This window comes from Phascolarctos cinereus, unplaced genomic scaffold (genome assembly GCF_003287225.1).
Source record: "Phascolarctos cinereus isolate Bilbo 61053 unplaced genomic scaffold, phaCin_HiC Scaffold_4;HRSCAF=312, whole genome shotgun sequence".
NCBI lineage: Eukaryota > Metazoa > Chordata > Mammalia > Diprotodontia > Phascolarctidae > Phascolarctos > Phascolarctos cinereus.
The window spans coordinates 29,026,065-29,042,500 of NW_027555847.1; the positions used below are offsets into that span (position 1 = coordinate 29,026,065).

Below are 16,436 nucleotides of genomic sequence, written 5' to 3' on the forward strand. Positions count from 1 at the left end.
GCAATGGGGGAGCTACTGGAGATTTCTTGGAGAAGAAAGGGATATGATGAGACCTTCGCACCAAGAAGAAGATTTTGGTAGCAACAGGGGGATCAGACTGGAGATAGGAGATGCTGGAGACGGAGAGTAAAGTTGTTAAAAGAATGGAAGAGATAAGAAAGTTGAAAAGATCACAGATTTAAAACTGGAAGGTCTAAGTAATAACTAAGTGGTGATGAGATAAAACTCTGGGCCTGGAATCAGGAAGACCTAAGTTCAAATCCAGGCCCAGACACTTACTAGCTGTGTGACCCTGGGTGAGTTATTTCATCTCCCTCTATCTCAGTTTTTTCACCTGCAAAATGGGAGGAATAATAGCATCTACCTCCCAGGGCTGTTATGAGATCAAATGAGATAATAATTGCAAAGTGATTTGCTAACCTTAAAGTAATATATAATGTTGACTATTATTATGAGTGATTGAGAAAAACATAGGAGAAACTTTCATGAACTGATGCAGAATGAAGCAAGCAGGAAGAAAAAAGTAACACACACAACTACTACAGTAACATCCATAAAAATAATACCATGAAGCTAAATGCTGTAATTGTTAGAACTACTTTTGGCTCCAGAGAAGAAATGAGATGTGTCTTCTTTTCCTTGAAGAGGTGGGGAATCATGGGTACAGAGTACTGCATACATTTTATGACATGGTCACTGTGTTGGTTGGTTTTCCTTAATTGGTTCTATTGGTTACAAAGGATAGCTCACTGGCTGTGGATGTGTGAATATACGTGTAGGTAATTGTGATGTTAAAAAAAAATCACCAATAAAGCTTTAATTTTTTGTAAGTGGCTAGTAGCTTCGATTTCCACTGAAATTCATATAGCGTGAGTCAAATAAGAAAGTGCTGTTAGTATGCAGGATGACTGAGGCTCCGTGGGTCATGGGCTTGGAGACTGGGCTGCTTCCACGGCACTTGATCAACAAAAGACAGGATTCATGAGATGGTTTCTAAATCTGGGTCATTCACATGGCGACAGTAGGGTGTGCAGCCAATAAAGCTACCCAACTCTCTGGAGTGCCCCCACCTGGTGTTTTACTATAATAAAAGACTCAGTGTCAAAAGGCCAGTCCTTTAAATTATAAATTACGTAGTGGATGGGTGGATTCTATTCAAGTAGAAAAAGTAAATTCCAGGTCACCTGGAGATTCATTATTAAATTTGACTGTTATACTTTTCTACCTCCCATATTTCAACTCACTTTGGGGAAGTAGGCATAAGAATTTAAATGGACAAGGATGCTGTAGGTTATGAACCTAAATAAAATGTTAAGTGCCAGAAAGGAGCCACAGTATAGTACAAAGGTCACTGGGATTTGGCATCTGAAGACCTGGGTTCAAACCATATCTCTAATACTTATTGTGACCTTGGGAAAATCACAATCTCCTTGGGCCTCATTTTTCTTATTTGTACAGTGAGGAGGCAGCCTGGCCTGGGTAATCCCTGAGATCTCTTCTGGTTCTAAATCAATGATCCTGAGTTTAAAACTACAGGTAGATTGTGATGAATATGTTATGAATCATGGGAAGGGGTTGTAGTATTCAAATTTGTGCTATTTGAAGTTATAAATTATATATGAAATGTGGTCATTGGTTCCAAAACAATGGAAATAAACAATGAAAATTTGAATAATGGGACCACTTCTTAGGTCACTGGTCACACTATGGGACCTAGCTGTATGAACTTTAGAAATAAAAAAGAGGGAGGGGAGAATTAAGGTTGGCTGAGAAATTCATCAATGCTTGCCTCCAATTTATAAAAACCAAAGTGACCAGAGGCAGTGTGATGAATGTAATGGGAATGGCAGGGCAGGGCAGGGAAGGAAAAAAAGGGGAAAAAAAAAGAAATTTGCATGATAAGTATTTAAAAGGAATTAGCAAGTGGTATATAATAGACTTGCAGTTTCATGTGCAATCATCTTTTTTATGGAAATGCTTGTTTTATTCCCTAAATTAAAAGTTAAATAATTTTTTTAAAAAAATGTACAAGATTTAGAGTCAAGAAGCTGTGAGTTCAAAGCCTACTTCTGACAGTTACTGACTGAAACCTTAAGCGAGTCATTTAGAATCAGGCAATGCTCTAAGACTTATTGACATGTTATAAACTCTTACTCTCCAATATCGGGGTCAATTATCACAGAGGCTTGGTATAGCAACCTATCATTTTCTAATGTGCCCAATAACTGAGTGATGACTTTTTAAACTGGACTGACTCAGGAAATAGTGGGTTCCTGCTCACTGGAGGTCTTCATGCAAGGCCTGAATGGCAACTTATCAATTTGTTTGTACAGTGGATTCCTGCTTCAAAGCAGTTGGATCCTGGACCTAAAAAGGACCTCCAAGCTTCTTTTATCTAATCCCTTTATTATACAGATGAGAAACTGAGACCCAGGGAAGCTTAGTAACTTGCCCAAGGCCACACAGCAAGTAACTATCAGGGTCAGGACTGGAATCCAGCTCCTCTGACTGCAGAACCAATGCTCTTTCTATAGAACCAAAATGGCCTCTGAAATCCTTCCAGTTCTGAAGTCCTGTGATTCTGAATGCTGATAAAGCCGAACGAAATATCTCAAAAGTAGCTATTATGTATGATAGCTCAAAAGACAATCCCAAGAGAAAAGCTGAGCATGGTTCTTTCTGAAGGGGCTGATTTGGAGAGGGGGGATGGTTTTGCTTTAACCCTCACCTTTGAAGGGATATGCAAACATTTTAACAGCCAGACCTTCTGCTGTAGCCCCTTAGGAAACAAATGATTTCCTGAAAACAGCCCCCATAGCTGCTGCACTGCACCACTTCAAACTAATGTGATTACAGGCTAATTTCCTGAGTTAGTTTCCCCACTATTTCCCCCATCACAGCCATGCCGATGCCGAAACAAAGGCTCTCTCCTCGACAACCTGCCCTCCCAAGAACTACGTGAAAAGAGTCCGGCTTTTAACCACAAACTCTAAGGAATAATGAAGCCGATTGCCCAGCAACTAATACCTGAACAAGTCCTAGCTCAAGTGTTGATGGGGGTGTTCAACTGGACCCAATTCAGGACATATTAAACATTAGTTTAATGTGTTCCTTCACTGTGCCTTCCTCTAACAGAAGGGTAAACATTGACCCATCCTGGTCTCAATGACAATGTGAAATTCTTCTCAAATTGTTAAGTAACCACTGTAGAGTTCACCGGATCCAAGGTCTTAATGTTCACACTTGGAAAACTATGACTCAAGATCCAAGGAAGAACACTTGTCATTGGCCTTCCTACAACATCCGTTTTTTGAAAAGGTTTCAACCAGTGGACACAAGCGTGTGCGTGCACGCGTGCACACACATACACACACACACACACACACACACACACACACACACCCTAGAGTGCCTGTCCTTGATGACAAATCTTCTTTAAATTTGCATTCATCCTTTACAAGGAGATTAAGGGCCCTTCAATGAGGAATAAAAGGTTATCTGGCAGTTTCCTCTGAATACAGGGGCTTGACCTTGATCGATTAAGTTGAAGGTGGATCAAGGCCACACTTGGAAGGAGATTATTTTTGAAAGAAAGAGAAGAATAGCAGAGAATCCCCCTGCCCCCTCTTCTCTTTTTAAAGAAGAAGAAAGAAATGGCTTTCTTTGACATGGTTTTCCGATTGGTGGAAATTAATTCATAAAGCAGTTTGCAAATAGGGCCAATTGGTTTCAGCACAAAGTTCTAACAGTAATGTATGCAGGATTCTACCATCAAAGCCAGGGCAGCAGAAAACATGATCCATGATTTACATATTAGTAGTTACGAATCTGGGGCTGCTAATTTAAAGAAAGGGTTAAGGAAGCCCTTTGCCAGTGACAAAATAAATGCACAGTCTCAAGAGTTGGAAGAGGTGTCAGAGGCCATGTAGTCCAATCTGTACCAGAAAAGAAATCCCTCTCGAATAACCTCAATCAGTGGCCATCCAGTCTTTGCTTAGAGATACCTGGCAAGGGAGAAGTTCCGCACTGCCCAAGGTGCCCAATCACACATCTGGATTGTTCTAAGTGGTGAGGAAACTTTTCATGATATCAAGTCTAAATCTAGCCCTTGGGAGACTCCACCCTTTGCTCTTGGTCCTGGATAGAGCACTGGGCCTGGAGTTAGGAAGACCTGATCACAAATCTGGCTTCAGACGCTGACTAACCTAGCTGCATGAATCTGGGAAAATCCCTTTACCTCTGCCTCAGTTTTCTCAACTGGAAAATGGGCCTAATAGCACCTACCTCACAGGGTTGTTGTAAAAATCATATATTTATAAAACACTTAGCCCAGTGCCTGGCACATAGTAGGTGCTTAATAAATGCTTATAATCCTTATAATTCTATTATTTAGGGAGGCAGGATAAAAGCAGACTATGCTGAGTAACTGTTTTTTTTTTAGCTGATCTGAGATTCTTCAGGAGGTTCCTGGAATGCCCTCTTCTCAATGCAGACTGGCCCCAGCTCTGCATCTTATAGTCTTGTGTCTGGGGCCTTGAGAGAATCAGTAACTTTCCCCAGGCTCACACATAGCCCATTTGTTCAGATGCAGCACTTGAACCCAAGGCTTTCTGACTCCAAGGCCAGCTCTCTGGCTATGCTTCCTTTTTAAAGCAAGAGAACACTGGGTAGCTAGGGAGTGGCTGCTTGGGCAGTAGGGACCTCATTCTTTGCAAGGTTCAGGTGTCACGACCTCATCTTTTCTCCTCTATTTTGCTTCTGCCAACTCCTTGCACTCCTGTGTTTGCCTTCCGGACTCTCTATTTCATCAGTATAGGTTGGGACATAAGTGTATACTCGGGGCTGGATCCCCTCTCACCAAACAGACTACATCAAAAGCAGTCACCAATGACGCATATATTCAACATCCCTTCTGTATCATATCAGAAAGTGCAGGCAGGATGGTATAATCAGACTTACCAAGTAACTGAAACAACCATAATGCATTTCTTAGGACCCAAGAACTGAAGATTTGGAAAAGAGCCCAGAGATCATCTAAGTCAAAGTCCACCAGACAAAGAGTTGCCTTGACAAAGTCTCCATCAATTCACCTTTCAGCCTCTGCCTAAATACCTATGGTAACAAGGAACTCCCAACTTCCTGAGGTAGCCAATTCTATTTTGAAACAATTTTGTTAAGAATGTTTCTTTTATACCAAGAAAATCCCACCTGTGGATGCTAGCTTTCCCCTCTGGGATCAAGCATGAAAATTCCTTTGGCTACATGACAGGAAGACTGCTATCCCATCTTCCCCCTTCCAGACTAAGCAAATATTCCCTATTCCTTCAACTGAATTGATCTTGGTAGGTTCTCCAGGCTTCTGTACCATCCCTTCCCTTCCTCTGGTTGCCATCTTCTGAACACACCCTATAGCTTCACCTAAAAATGTGGCACTCAGGACTGAGACACAATGTCTCCAAATGTGGTCCAGACAGCACAAAGAAAGAGTAGCACTGCTGCTTCCCTCATTCTTGTCATTACATCTCCATTAAGGCATCCTACAATGTAATTAGCTTTTTCTTGGCTGTCTGGTTACCTTGTGGCCCCATCTTAAGTTTCCACCCCATTAAAATCACGTTATCTTTTGCACTTATGAAACCGGTTTTTAAAAATAAGTATAGATCTTTTGCACGCTTCTCTATTAAATTTTTCTTTATTGGATCCAATCCAATGAAACCTTACTAGGTTCCACCTGTCTTCCATTGGGGTAAGCTGTCATCCTCTGCTTAGTGTCATCAATCAATCAACAAATGTTTATTAAACACCTATCCTATGTCAGTCCCTGAGCTTTAGCACACAAAGGCTATAAAGACAACTGAAAAAGTCCCACCTTCTATGGAACGTAAATATGTACAAACATAGTACTATAAAAGTTACCTGGTAATAATATGCCAACAACTGTAATATAAACATCAAAAGGTAATTTTTAGGGGGAAGTACTTGTAGCTGGAGTAATCATAAATGGCTTCATGGAGGAGATGGTGTTTAGCTAAACTTTGAAGGAAATTATGAATCATCATCACCGTCATTAAAGCTAGAACTTCAATAACATTTTAAGGTTTGCAAAGCATTTTACAAATATCTCATTTTATCCTCACAATCCCTGGGAATGAGATAGTAAGTGCTTAACAACTAGCAACTTGGGGAAAATAAATGCCTGACACAATTGTAAATTCATTTTGCATTATTAACATTTTCCCAACTTTAGAAAATCAACAAAACAATAAATCAAGCTGTAACTTGTAGCGTTGGCCTATTTCTGAGGTGAAAATACTTACAGTGAAAATGTAATAATAGGCTCTCAAGAACCAGTTTGAGCTGGTTCCAGCACATCTCTTTTGGGAGTTGGATGCTATTATTATTTCCTTGTAGAGATGAGGAAAACCAAGGCAGACAGAAGTTAAGTTGCCCTGGGTCAAAGAACTAGTAAGTATCTGAGGCCCAATTCCGGGTACAATGCTCTATCTAGGGGACAGGGAAGAAGTGCATTCTGGGCATGGGGCATAGCCTATCCAAAGGTACAAAGATAGGAGATGGAATGTCTTGTGTGAATAGCAGCGAGAACCCCAGTTTGGTTGGACCATCTAGTGTTTGCAAAGGATAAGCCCAGAAAAGTAGGTTAGGAGCCAGGACATCTCAAATAGGACAAGCATGCTTTCTATGGCTTAACTTAAACCACTGATAAAAAAAAAAATGCTAAATAGAATAGGACCAAGGACAGATCTCTGGTACCTTCATGAGAAATCTCCCTCCAAGATCACATTACTCCTTAGAGATCGCTCTTTGGGCTGGGCCATCTAACTAGTCTGAATCTAATTAAATCTAAATCCAATCATACAGTCATCCAGTCCCCATATCCATCTTGCCCTCTAAATGCAGCATACATGACACTGTCAAACTGATTTGCTGGAATCTAAGGAGTCTATGTCTATGGCCCTGCTCTCAGTCTAGTTACTCTGTTAATGAAGAAAATGAAGTTTATAACTACAGATTACAGGGCATCCCAACACACCTACATAATCCCTGTCCTTTGTCCTGCAAAGCTATTTCCTTCACAGGTTAATATACCAACATATAGTCTTTAAGCCATAGCAGCTGGAGTGTAAAATGCAAATTTAAACACAGATAACCCCAAAAAATTGTTATAAAAGGAAGAAATAGCATGGATTAATTTCCACTTAAAGCCACTGCCTTGTCATCAGTGTTGATATGTTTTAGTTCTGGGGCTATCTTAGACCAGGGGTGGGGAACTTGAGGCTGCACGTGGTCTTCTAGGTCCTTGGGTGTGAACTTTTGACTGAGTCCAAGTTTTACAGAGCAAATCTTTTTATGAAGGGGATTTGTTCTGTGAAGTTTGGGTTCAGTCAAAGGGCTGCACTTGAGGACCTGGAGGGCCACATGTGGCCTCGAGGCCACAGGTTCCCCAACTGTTTCTTAGACTGATCATCATTTTCATGGTTGGTTTGAAGTCCAAGATCAAACTTTTAATAATAATGACACTGGATTACTTCAGTTCAGAGGACCAGAGGATCTCAGACTTAGAAGGCATTCCCAGAGGCTGCCTAATCCAATCCATTTTATTTTAAAGGATTCTCTTTATGCCATACTTGACAAGAGACCTTCTATGCTGGAAGACCCGTGGTAGGAGGGAATCTACTGAGGCAGCCTCTTCCATTTTGTGATCATTCTAGTCATTAGGAAACTTTTCCAAACCTCAAATCTAAATTTGCCCCCTTTGCAACTTCTACCCATTACCCGAACTCTTCCCTCAGAACAAGGAGATCAAGCCTGATGCCTCCTCCATATGATAGCCCTTCAATAGTTATCATGGAAAATAGTTATCATGTGCCTTCTCTTCTCCAGGCTAAACATTCCCAGATCCTTCAAATCCAGCCTTAGACAGTGACTCAGATCCAGATATGACCTTAAAAGTTTAACAAGAAAATGACCCTTTGAGCAGAAGAGCAGGAGGCCAGAGCTCATGAAGACTTCTCTCTGAGGCCTGGCTTCACTACTCCCTAGTTGAGTGATCTTGGGCAATTTTCCTTTACTATTCCTCAGTTTCTTCATCTAACAATATATAATTCTATGATGGCATAAAAAGACATTAAACAGATAAATCAACTCAAAAATTTAAAAACCAAACCTAATGAGAATAATGAATTCCCTCTGAACAGTCATGCCAAGTACATTAAAAATGATCACAGGGTTGTGGTCTGTTTTGTTTATTTTTAATTTTCTACTCCCCATCATGAAAGGTGTGAAAATTGATTTGTACAGCTCTGAAATATTAAAATATATAAGCTGAAAATGAACCTACTAGGGAGAAGAATTATGAATTTAAAAGAAAATCTTCCTCACCGAAAGAGTCACCCTATCTCCAAATGGCCTCTGAGAGGCCAGACTATCCTCACTGGACTTGCCAATTTTTTTTTTCTGTAAACAAGAAGGGCTGTGTAGGCCATAGAGGCCTAACACCTACTCATCTCACCTAGGTAGTTGTCATCCTCTGCCTTCCCTGAGAAGCTGTGCTGTCGCACGTCAATATTGGTAGCACCCGGTGGGATCCGGACCACAGTATTGTAACCTAAAAAAACATGAAAGTCATTCAGGAGGGTCCTGACCAGTTTGTCTCCTTTAAACAAAAGAAGACAAGTTGTCCCTCAACAAAGAAAGAGGAGCTAGAATTCAAATCCACAAGCCAAATTCCCTCTGAATGGTAGCTTTTCATAACCAGATGTAGAAGAGAGCACCATTTCGCTGACTTCACACTTGATGTTAATTTTTTGCACATTACATGCGGTTAAAAATGCTTAACTTTGGCATCTTTCTCCTTTTGGCACCAAAAACCAGATTCTTACCATAATGCACGGTATTAAATGTCCCGGCCACGGTTTTGCACGAAGAGTTATCGCCACCGCAAACCCCACATTTATCTCGCCGCGCCTTTGAGTTCAATACATGATCACATCCAGCTTGCTTTAAGAGAGAAAACATTTGGACAAACAGTAAGCATGAAACTGAAAGATAAGGAGGCGTACATTCAGTCTTATTACCTATTACTTCTTTCACACATTCTCCATTCCTGTCAAACTGGCCTGCCCAGCATCTCCTACACATGACATGTCATCTCCCACCTGCATGCTTCCGTAAAAGCAGCCTCCCATATCTGGAATGCTCTCCTTCTTCCTTGCATCTCATAGACTCATCTTTCTTCAAAGCAGACCTCAGGTGGTCTCAGGAAGATCAGTGTTACCAGTCTTATCTCTGACACTTTCTAGCTCCATGACTCTGAGAAAGTCACTTCAACTCTGACTTGGTTACTACATCTGTAAAAGGGGAAGAGTAACAGCACCTACTTCCCAGGGCTGTTGTGAGGATAAAATAAGATCTTTTAAAAGAGGTTTGTAATCCTTAAAGTGATTACAAATGCTATAAAATTACAAATAAATAAATATTGGCTATTCTTATTAACATGTACCATCTCCTATATGAAGATTTTTCTGATTTCCCCCCATGATTATTGCCCTCCCTTCCACTCTTGAAATTACTTTGTATTGCTTTATATATATCAGGGATCCTTAACCTGGAATCTGTGAAGTTGTTTTGTTTTTTTAAAGTATGATGGTAACTGTCTTTCAACATAATTGGCTTCTAGTTTGTACATTTAAGACCATTATTCAGAGAAGGGATTTCTAGGCTTCACCAGTTTGCTAAAAGGGTCAATGGCACAAAGGAAGTTAAGAATGCCTGGTATATAAGTATACTTATTTGTATACTCTATCAGAGTATGCCATCATGCCTTCCCCTGAGAGAAATACAGTAGTGGGGAAGAGGCAGAGCCAATGAGATGGTCCTTCCAGGATGTGCATCCTGCCTATGGACCTCTTTTGTCCAACTCTGCCTCTCTGGCTCCAAATAGGAACAGTCACAGTATGAGGCAACTTGGCATACTATTCCTAGGGGTAGGAACCATGCTCAGGAAAAGAGAGGTAAGGGAGGGCATATGCAAGGGGAATTTCATTTCCATGGAACACAGCTGTGGCGGAACATGTAGGGGATGGTCTGCCATCAGCCAAGGTCCTCAGGCTATGTTTCCATTGTTCAGAGGCTGAATTCAGCTACTGTATGGCATTGTGCCAACCCTCTGAAGGAAATGAATAACTGTACTCACCCTACAAAGCCCTTGGACACAGATATCATTGGTGTCTTGTCCACAGGGAGTGCCGTCCACCACTCGGTCTCGGAGCTGATAGTAAGCCGTATTTCCTGCTACCCTACAGAACAGCTTGCACCGGTCTTTCATCAAAACTAAGAAAGGGAAACAGGAGGAGATGGGAATTTCATGCCTTGACCCAGTGACTACCTACTATAGAAATCAGCTTTCCATTCTACTTACTTCCACTGTACTTTGGAACCCAGCGCACATTGGGAAGTAGGCCATTAATGTTAAAATGCTTTCCATCAAAGTGGGCACACTGCTCATCTCGGAAATCCCTCTTCTGATGAGGACATGGTTCAGTGTTACAGGATTTAAATTTCATTCTGCGACCTGTGCAGTATCTTCCACCATTCCGAGGCCTGAGAAAATACAAAGAGCATGCCATATTGGTATGGGATGGGCGGTTCTCCCAGCTCCACTGTCTCTAATGCACTTTCTCTGCTCTCCTATCTCTAATGGCTTATTTCCTACCATTCACAAGGAATTCCATGCCAATTGTCCTGTGACTCCCAGATTATAGACCTTCATTTTACAAGAGGCAGAAATTAGTTTAGAGGAACATAGGATATGAAATCTAGAGATGAAAGAGAGCTCAGTGTCTTGGTTCAACCTCCTTTCTTAAGATAAGGCAACTGAGGCCCATTTAACTAAACTGCCCAGGGCCTTACAATACAATGGAATCACAGAATCCTATCTCTAAAGCTAAAAGGGGCTTCAAATCCACTGAGTCCAACTCCCTGATGAGGAAACTGAGACTCAGGCAAAGGGACTTGCCCAAGGTCACATAGGCAGTAAATGATAGAGGTTACATTTGAACTCAGGTCCTCTGACTGCAGGTCAATATGCTCTTTGCATTCTCCACTTCCAGAGGATATCACTCCCTTCCTCATATGTAATATCAGATCATTACTTTGCACTACACCCTTGTAGCATGGTAACAAAATAGGGATTGGGACTAAATTGGGATTTAACTGGTATAGGGAACTCTCATGTGAGGACAGTCCCAATGCAGGTGAAACTGACAGTCTCAGGGAAATTCCAGAGAGGTTAAGTAACTTACTTAGGGGTCACAAAGCCTCTGTCAAAGGTCTTCTTGGCTTTGAGACCAGCTAAAATATGTTTTTTTTTAAAAAACCTATAAAACCTCTAATTTTAGTAAATTGAAAGCTCTTATATTTATAATTTTAATTGAAGGATAGACCTCATGGATTTGAGAAAGAGTGGTCTTTTAAAGTCATGCAATCTCATATTCCAATTTTTATGAATAAGGAAACTGAGCCCCCAGAGAGGTGAAAAGGTCTCAGAGTCACTCAGGTTTTAAGCAGCAGAGCCAGGATTTGATCATAGCCCTCTGCTCCAAAGCCAAAGCTTTTTTCCACTGCCTCCCAAATAGGGGGGTGGGGTAGGAGCTGGGGAGGGAGGGGCCAGGCAGTCAGAGTGAGTGGAAGCATACTGGTTTCATTAACTTCTGTTTGACAAGAGTATGGTTTTGTTTGGGTTTTTTTTTTGTCTTGTCAGGCAGATCAGTGCAAATTTCAGCTCTGCGTGCAACTCTGTATGTTCATTTTCCAGAGGTGACCCAGAGAGCAAATTATATAACACATCTTTCAGAAGCCAGAAGCTGGACAGTTTTACCCAGGAAAATGGAAGATTTTACAGATGTCTTCAAAAACACCCTGAAGTCAATAGGAAGATTCCCACATTTTCACTGCAGAAGGAGTTTTTTTTTTCAGGATCTTCCTAACAAAAATTAGCTTTCCTTAGAAAAGAAAGATAGGAGGGGAGAAATGGGAGAGAGGGAAGAAGGAATGAAGGGAGAAGGAAGAAAGAAGAAAGAAAAAAGAGAAAGAGAAAGAAAAAGGGAAAGAGAAAGAAAGGAAGGAAGGAAGGAGTTCATATAGCAGCCATTTATTCAAATTAGGATTTATTGGACCCCTACAATGTTCTTAAGTAGCTTCCAGCCACAGCAGTGAGGACAAGGGCCAAAGAGGGCAGTAGAATGAATGTCTGGATGCTAGATGCACCAACAGGTAGCTGTGGCCTTGATCCAAAGCTGGGACGGGAAACTCGGCTGGGCTACAAACCAGCTCTCTGGATAAACCAAAGATTTCGACTAAGCTTGCATATTTGCATATTGTCCCAGACACCTAGAAGTGGCATAATGGGTGAGGCAGGAAGACCCAAGATCATCTTCTGCCTCAGACATTTCCTAGCTATGTGACCTCATCCAAGTCACTTAAACTCTCTCAGCTTCACTTTCCTCACTGGTAAAACAGGAATAATACCAGCATCTCCCTCACAAGGTTGTTGGAAGGATCAAATGAAGTAACATCTGTAATGACCTTTGTAAATCTTAAGGTGCTGCTATGAAAACAGAGATGAATGGAGCTGAAGCAAGTTCCTGGACCACATGCTAATATGAATAGGATCTGTGCTTTCATCATTCATCTTCCCTGACGAAATAGATGACTCAGTTATAAGTAAGTTAGTCCTAAGCCGTACCTGAGGCAGAGACCAGTTGGCTAACATTCTCTCCCTTTGCTTTTTGACAGCATTAAAAATAATCAATGACGCATGGTCATTTATTTTTTATGATTCATTCATCTACTGAATAGACCATCTGAATGTTAAGTCAATGAAATTTTTATTCACAGTTGATTTAGCTTCATTGGTGGAATATTCTCATTTTTTATTTACCCACAACCAATATCACATTAATAAAGGTAAAACTATGCAGGAGATATCTAATTTTTCCTGTTTCCTGAGAGATGTTGCTTGGATTTGTTTTTATATGCTATATAACAAAGTGTCCTCCTGGGGCTCAACTTATCTACCGGGAAAAGCAGCCTGGTAAAATGAATAAAATGTTGGCATTTTGCATCAGGAAGATCTGAATTCGATTCCTGGTTCTTATATTCTCATATTTATTGTGTGCCCATCGATGAGTCACTTAAACTTTCTGATCCTCAGTTTCCTCCTAGGGAAAATATGGGTGACAATGTTATAGTACTACCTGCCTCAGGGGGTTCAAATTTGATCATGGAGGCAAATTGCCTTGCAAATCTTAAAATGTTATGTAAATATCAGCAATTATTATTTGAATTTATCAATAGATGTATGTATTGGAGGAGAGGAAGTTGGGAAGCATTTTTTAGCATTTAATTTATTCTATTTTTTAATAGAATAGCCCACTAGCATTTTTTTCCATTTAGTCTACCTTGGCAATTTGGAGGAACTTCTCACTTTAAAATAATACTAACTTTTAACCCCAACATCCTTTTCTGATTATGTATACCAAACAAGGGATTGAAGAAATCTCAGAGGATGTCATCATCTATTTCAGTATTATTGAGGCATTATGAAACACAATAGAAGTAGGCTGGTCATTCAGTAGTGTTATTATACTTAATATAGAATGAAAGGAAATCCTGAGTGACCTTTAAATGAAATCTTGGGAAAGCTAATCAACCCCAAGTGTTTCTTATCCCTGAGAAAAGCTTCACCATGACCTGCAAATAACTGGTTAAAATTAAGTCATCAAGATCTGGGTTCAAATTTTGCTTTAGACCACTGAGCCTCAATGTCCTATTAATGATAATGGCACTGACCTCACAGGGATGCTGTGAGCATCAATGAGGTCATGTATGTAACTCTCTATGTATACTCCCCATAAAGTGACATACAGAAATATAAGTTATTATTATTACTACCACTATCAATGTGGCATCAAATCGATCACCAGCCTCCAATTCTTCACATTTTAAGGAAATTCCTCCCAACCTCAGCATTTAAAAAATAGAAAACAATTCTCATATTGAATCCAAATGTTAATAGGGCAAAATCAATTTTTCTGTAAATAGAGAACAATGTCTTATAGTCAATAAAAAACTGGCTTTGAAGACAGGAAGGCCTGAGTTCAGGTCCTCCACTAGCTATAAGGAAGTCATATAACCTCACTGGTCCAGGCAACTTTTGGAGACAGTAAGCTACAGAGGAGGCAAGGCTAGATCTCCTTCTGCACTGGTAGAGGGAATGTCCTCATTGCAAGTTTTCCTATGCAATGAAATTACAGGGCTGCTCCACAAATAAATCACACATGCATCTTTATCCTTCACTGGGAGCTCCTTACACAAAGGATGTCACAGGTCTGGTCAAAAAAGGACAAACGAATGGATAGACGGATGGAGAAAGAAAGAGAAACAGAGAGATAGAGATATGGATGGATAGGATGGAGATAGATAAAGAGACAGAGATATATATACATATATATAGATGAATAAGACAGATAAAGAGAAAGAGCTAGAGGGAGAGAAATGGATGAATGGATAGATGGGCAAAGAAAGAAAAAGAGACAGTGATATGGATGAATAGGATGGATAGATAGATGGAGAAAGAGACAGAGAGATAGAGGTAGAGGAATGGATGAATGGATAGATGTATGGAGAAAGAGAGAAAGACAGAAAAAAGAGACAGGGAGAGAGCTACAGATATGGATAAATAGGATGCATAGATGGATAGGAATGGTAGGTAGAGAAACAGAGACAGATACAGAGACAGAGAGACACAAAAAGAGACAGGGAGTCAGAAAGATAGAGGGAGAGAAATGGATAATGGATAGGTAGAGAGATATAGAAAGAGCCAGAGATGGAGGGAAGGAAATGCATGAATGGGTAGGTAGATGAATTGATGGATACACAGACAGATGGATAGACAGACAGGACATATAATGCACCAGGTGCACTTTGATCAATTTTATAAGCATTTACAATGACAAGGATTGTTAAATAGGAAATCCGTTTCCTAATGAGCATGACTTCTCTTGTATTTAGACCAATGCACTTATCTCTTTTCTAACTGAAGCTGTCCTAATTTATAAGCAAAATGGAAGAGAAGAGAAAAGCAATGGTGAGGTACTTTGTCACTAAATTTCCATCTTGATCAGAGTTCTAGCACTAGATTCATCCCCACAATCTCAAACACTGTTCCCCAAATCTGTTAATGCAAACCGGAGGTACTTCCTCCATTCCTCAAATTAGAAAGCATACAATCTCCCAGCTTATATCAACACATGCTGCTTGCTAATTGTCTATAGTATGCTTCTATGTATATGGTTAGACTCTGTCTGTTATTTCATAGAAGATGATCATAGGATTTAGAGTTGGAAGGGAGACTCTGGGGATTATATGGTCTAAACCCTTAATTTTACGGATGAGGAAATGGAGGCCCAGAGAGGGGAAGAGATTTTTCCCAAGATCTAGTAAGCAGAGGAGTCAGGATTCAAAGCCCTGTGCTCTGACTCCCATATATACAATAATCACGTGATTATTACTCTATTTTAAAAATCATGACAATGCATAGTCTCTAGATTCTGAACAAACACAACATTCCTTTCAGATGAATAATGTGAAATCAGCAGGCCCATTAAAAACAAGTATACATGTGGTTTTAAAAGGGGCTATGTATTAGGTTCTAAAGGCTACGAACCTGAGAAGACACCAGTCTCCAAGCTAAGAAGGAGTCAGTGACCATAAGAGGCCCATCACTTATCGAGGGGAGGATCTCTATCTCTTGCAGGAATACCTCTAAAGAACACTTTTCTGCGCTTTTACTCTCTCTTGGATCTGGTTTTTCTCTTCTAAATCATTTCCCCACTTAAACTGATTTCCCTAATTGAGGAAGGAAACTGGATTTCTGGGAACATGAGTGTTAAGATATATTTTAACACTCATATTCCCAATAATCCAGTCTCTTTCCTCTGTTAGTCCCTTACCCTCTCTGGGCTTTGGTTTCCTCATTCATAAAATTAGGTGGCCTGGAAGGGCCCTACTAGCTCTAAAACTTTCATCATAGCATGCTAAGGGCCAAAGAACTAATTAAACATCAACCATACAGCCAGCAACTAGATTTTATTTGTAAGGTGGCTAGCAATTAGTATCTGATGAAAAAAGATTTCTATATGAAGATCAAATAAGACTGTAAACATATACATATCTATATATCATGCATACACATATAAATATTATGCACACATATGTCAATACACATAATACACATAAATGGTATCTGTAAACCTTAAAACAAAATGTGGATATTCACAATCACAATAGTTATTATATAAATATGTATACATATGTATACATACATATTATATAAATATATACATATAAATATGTAT

The 16,436-nt window shown here is 40.1% G+C and overlaps 1 protein-coding gene across 1 annotated transcript in view; it reads right to left on the minus strand.

Moving 5' to 3' along the window:
• Positions 1 to 16,436, minus strand: part of ADAMTS9 (ADAM metallopeptidase with thrombospondin type 1 motif 9) — a 191,988-nt gene that overhangs the window by 115,098 nt on the left and 60,454 nt on the right. Inside the window, 4 exon segments of the mRNA XM_020978321.2 lie at positions 8,531 to 8,626; positions 8,901 to 9,018; positions 10,214 to 10,350; positions 10,439 to 10,620. Coding sequence (XP_020833980.1) covers positions 8,531 to 8,626; positions 8,901 to 9,018; positions 10,214 to 10,350; positions 10,439 to 10,620 — 533 coding nt within the window.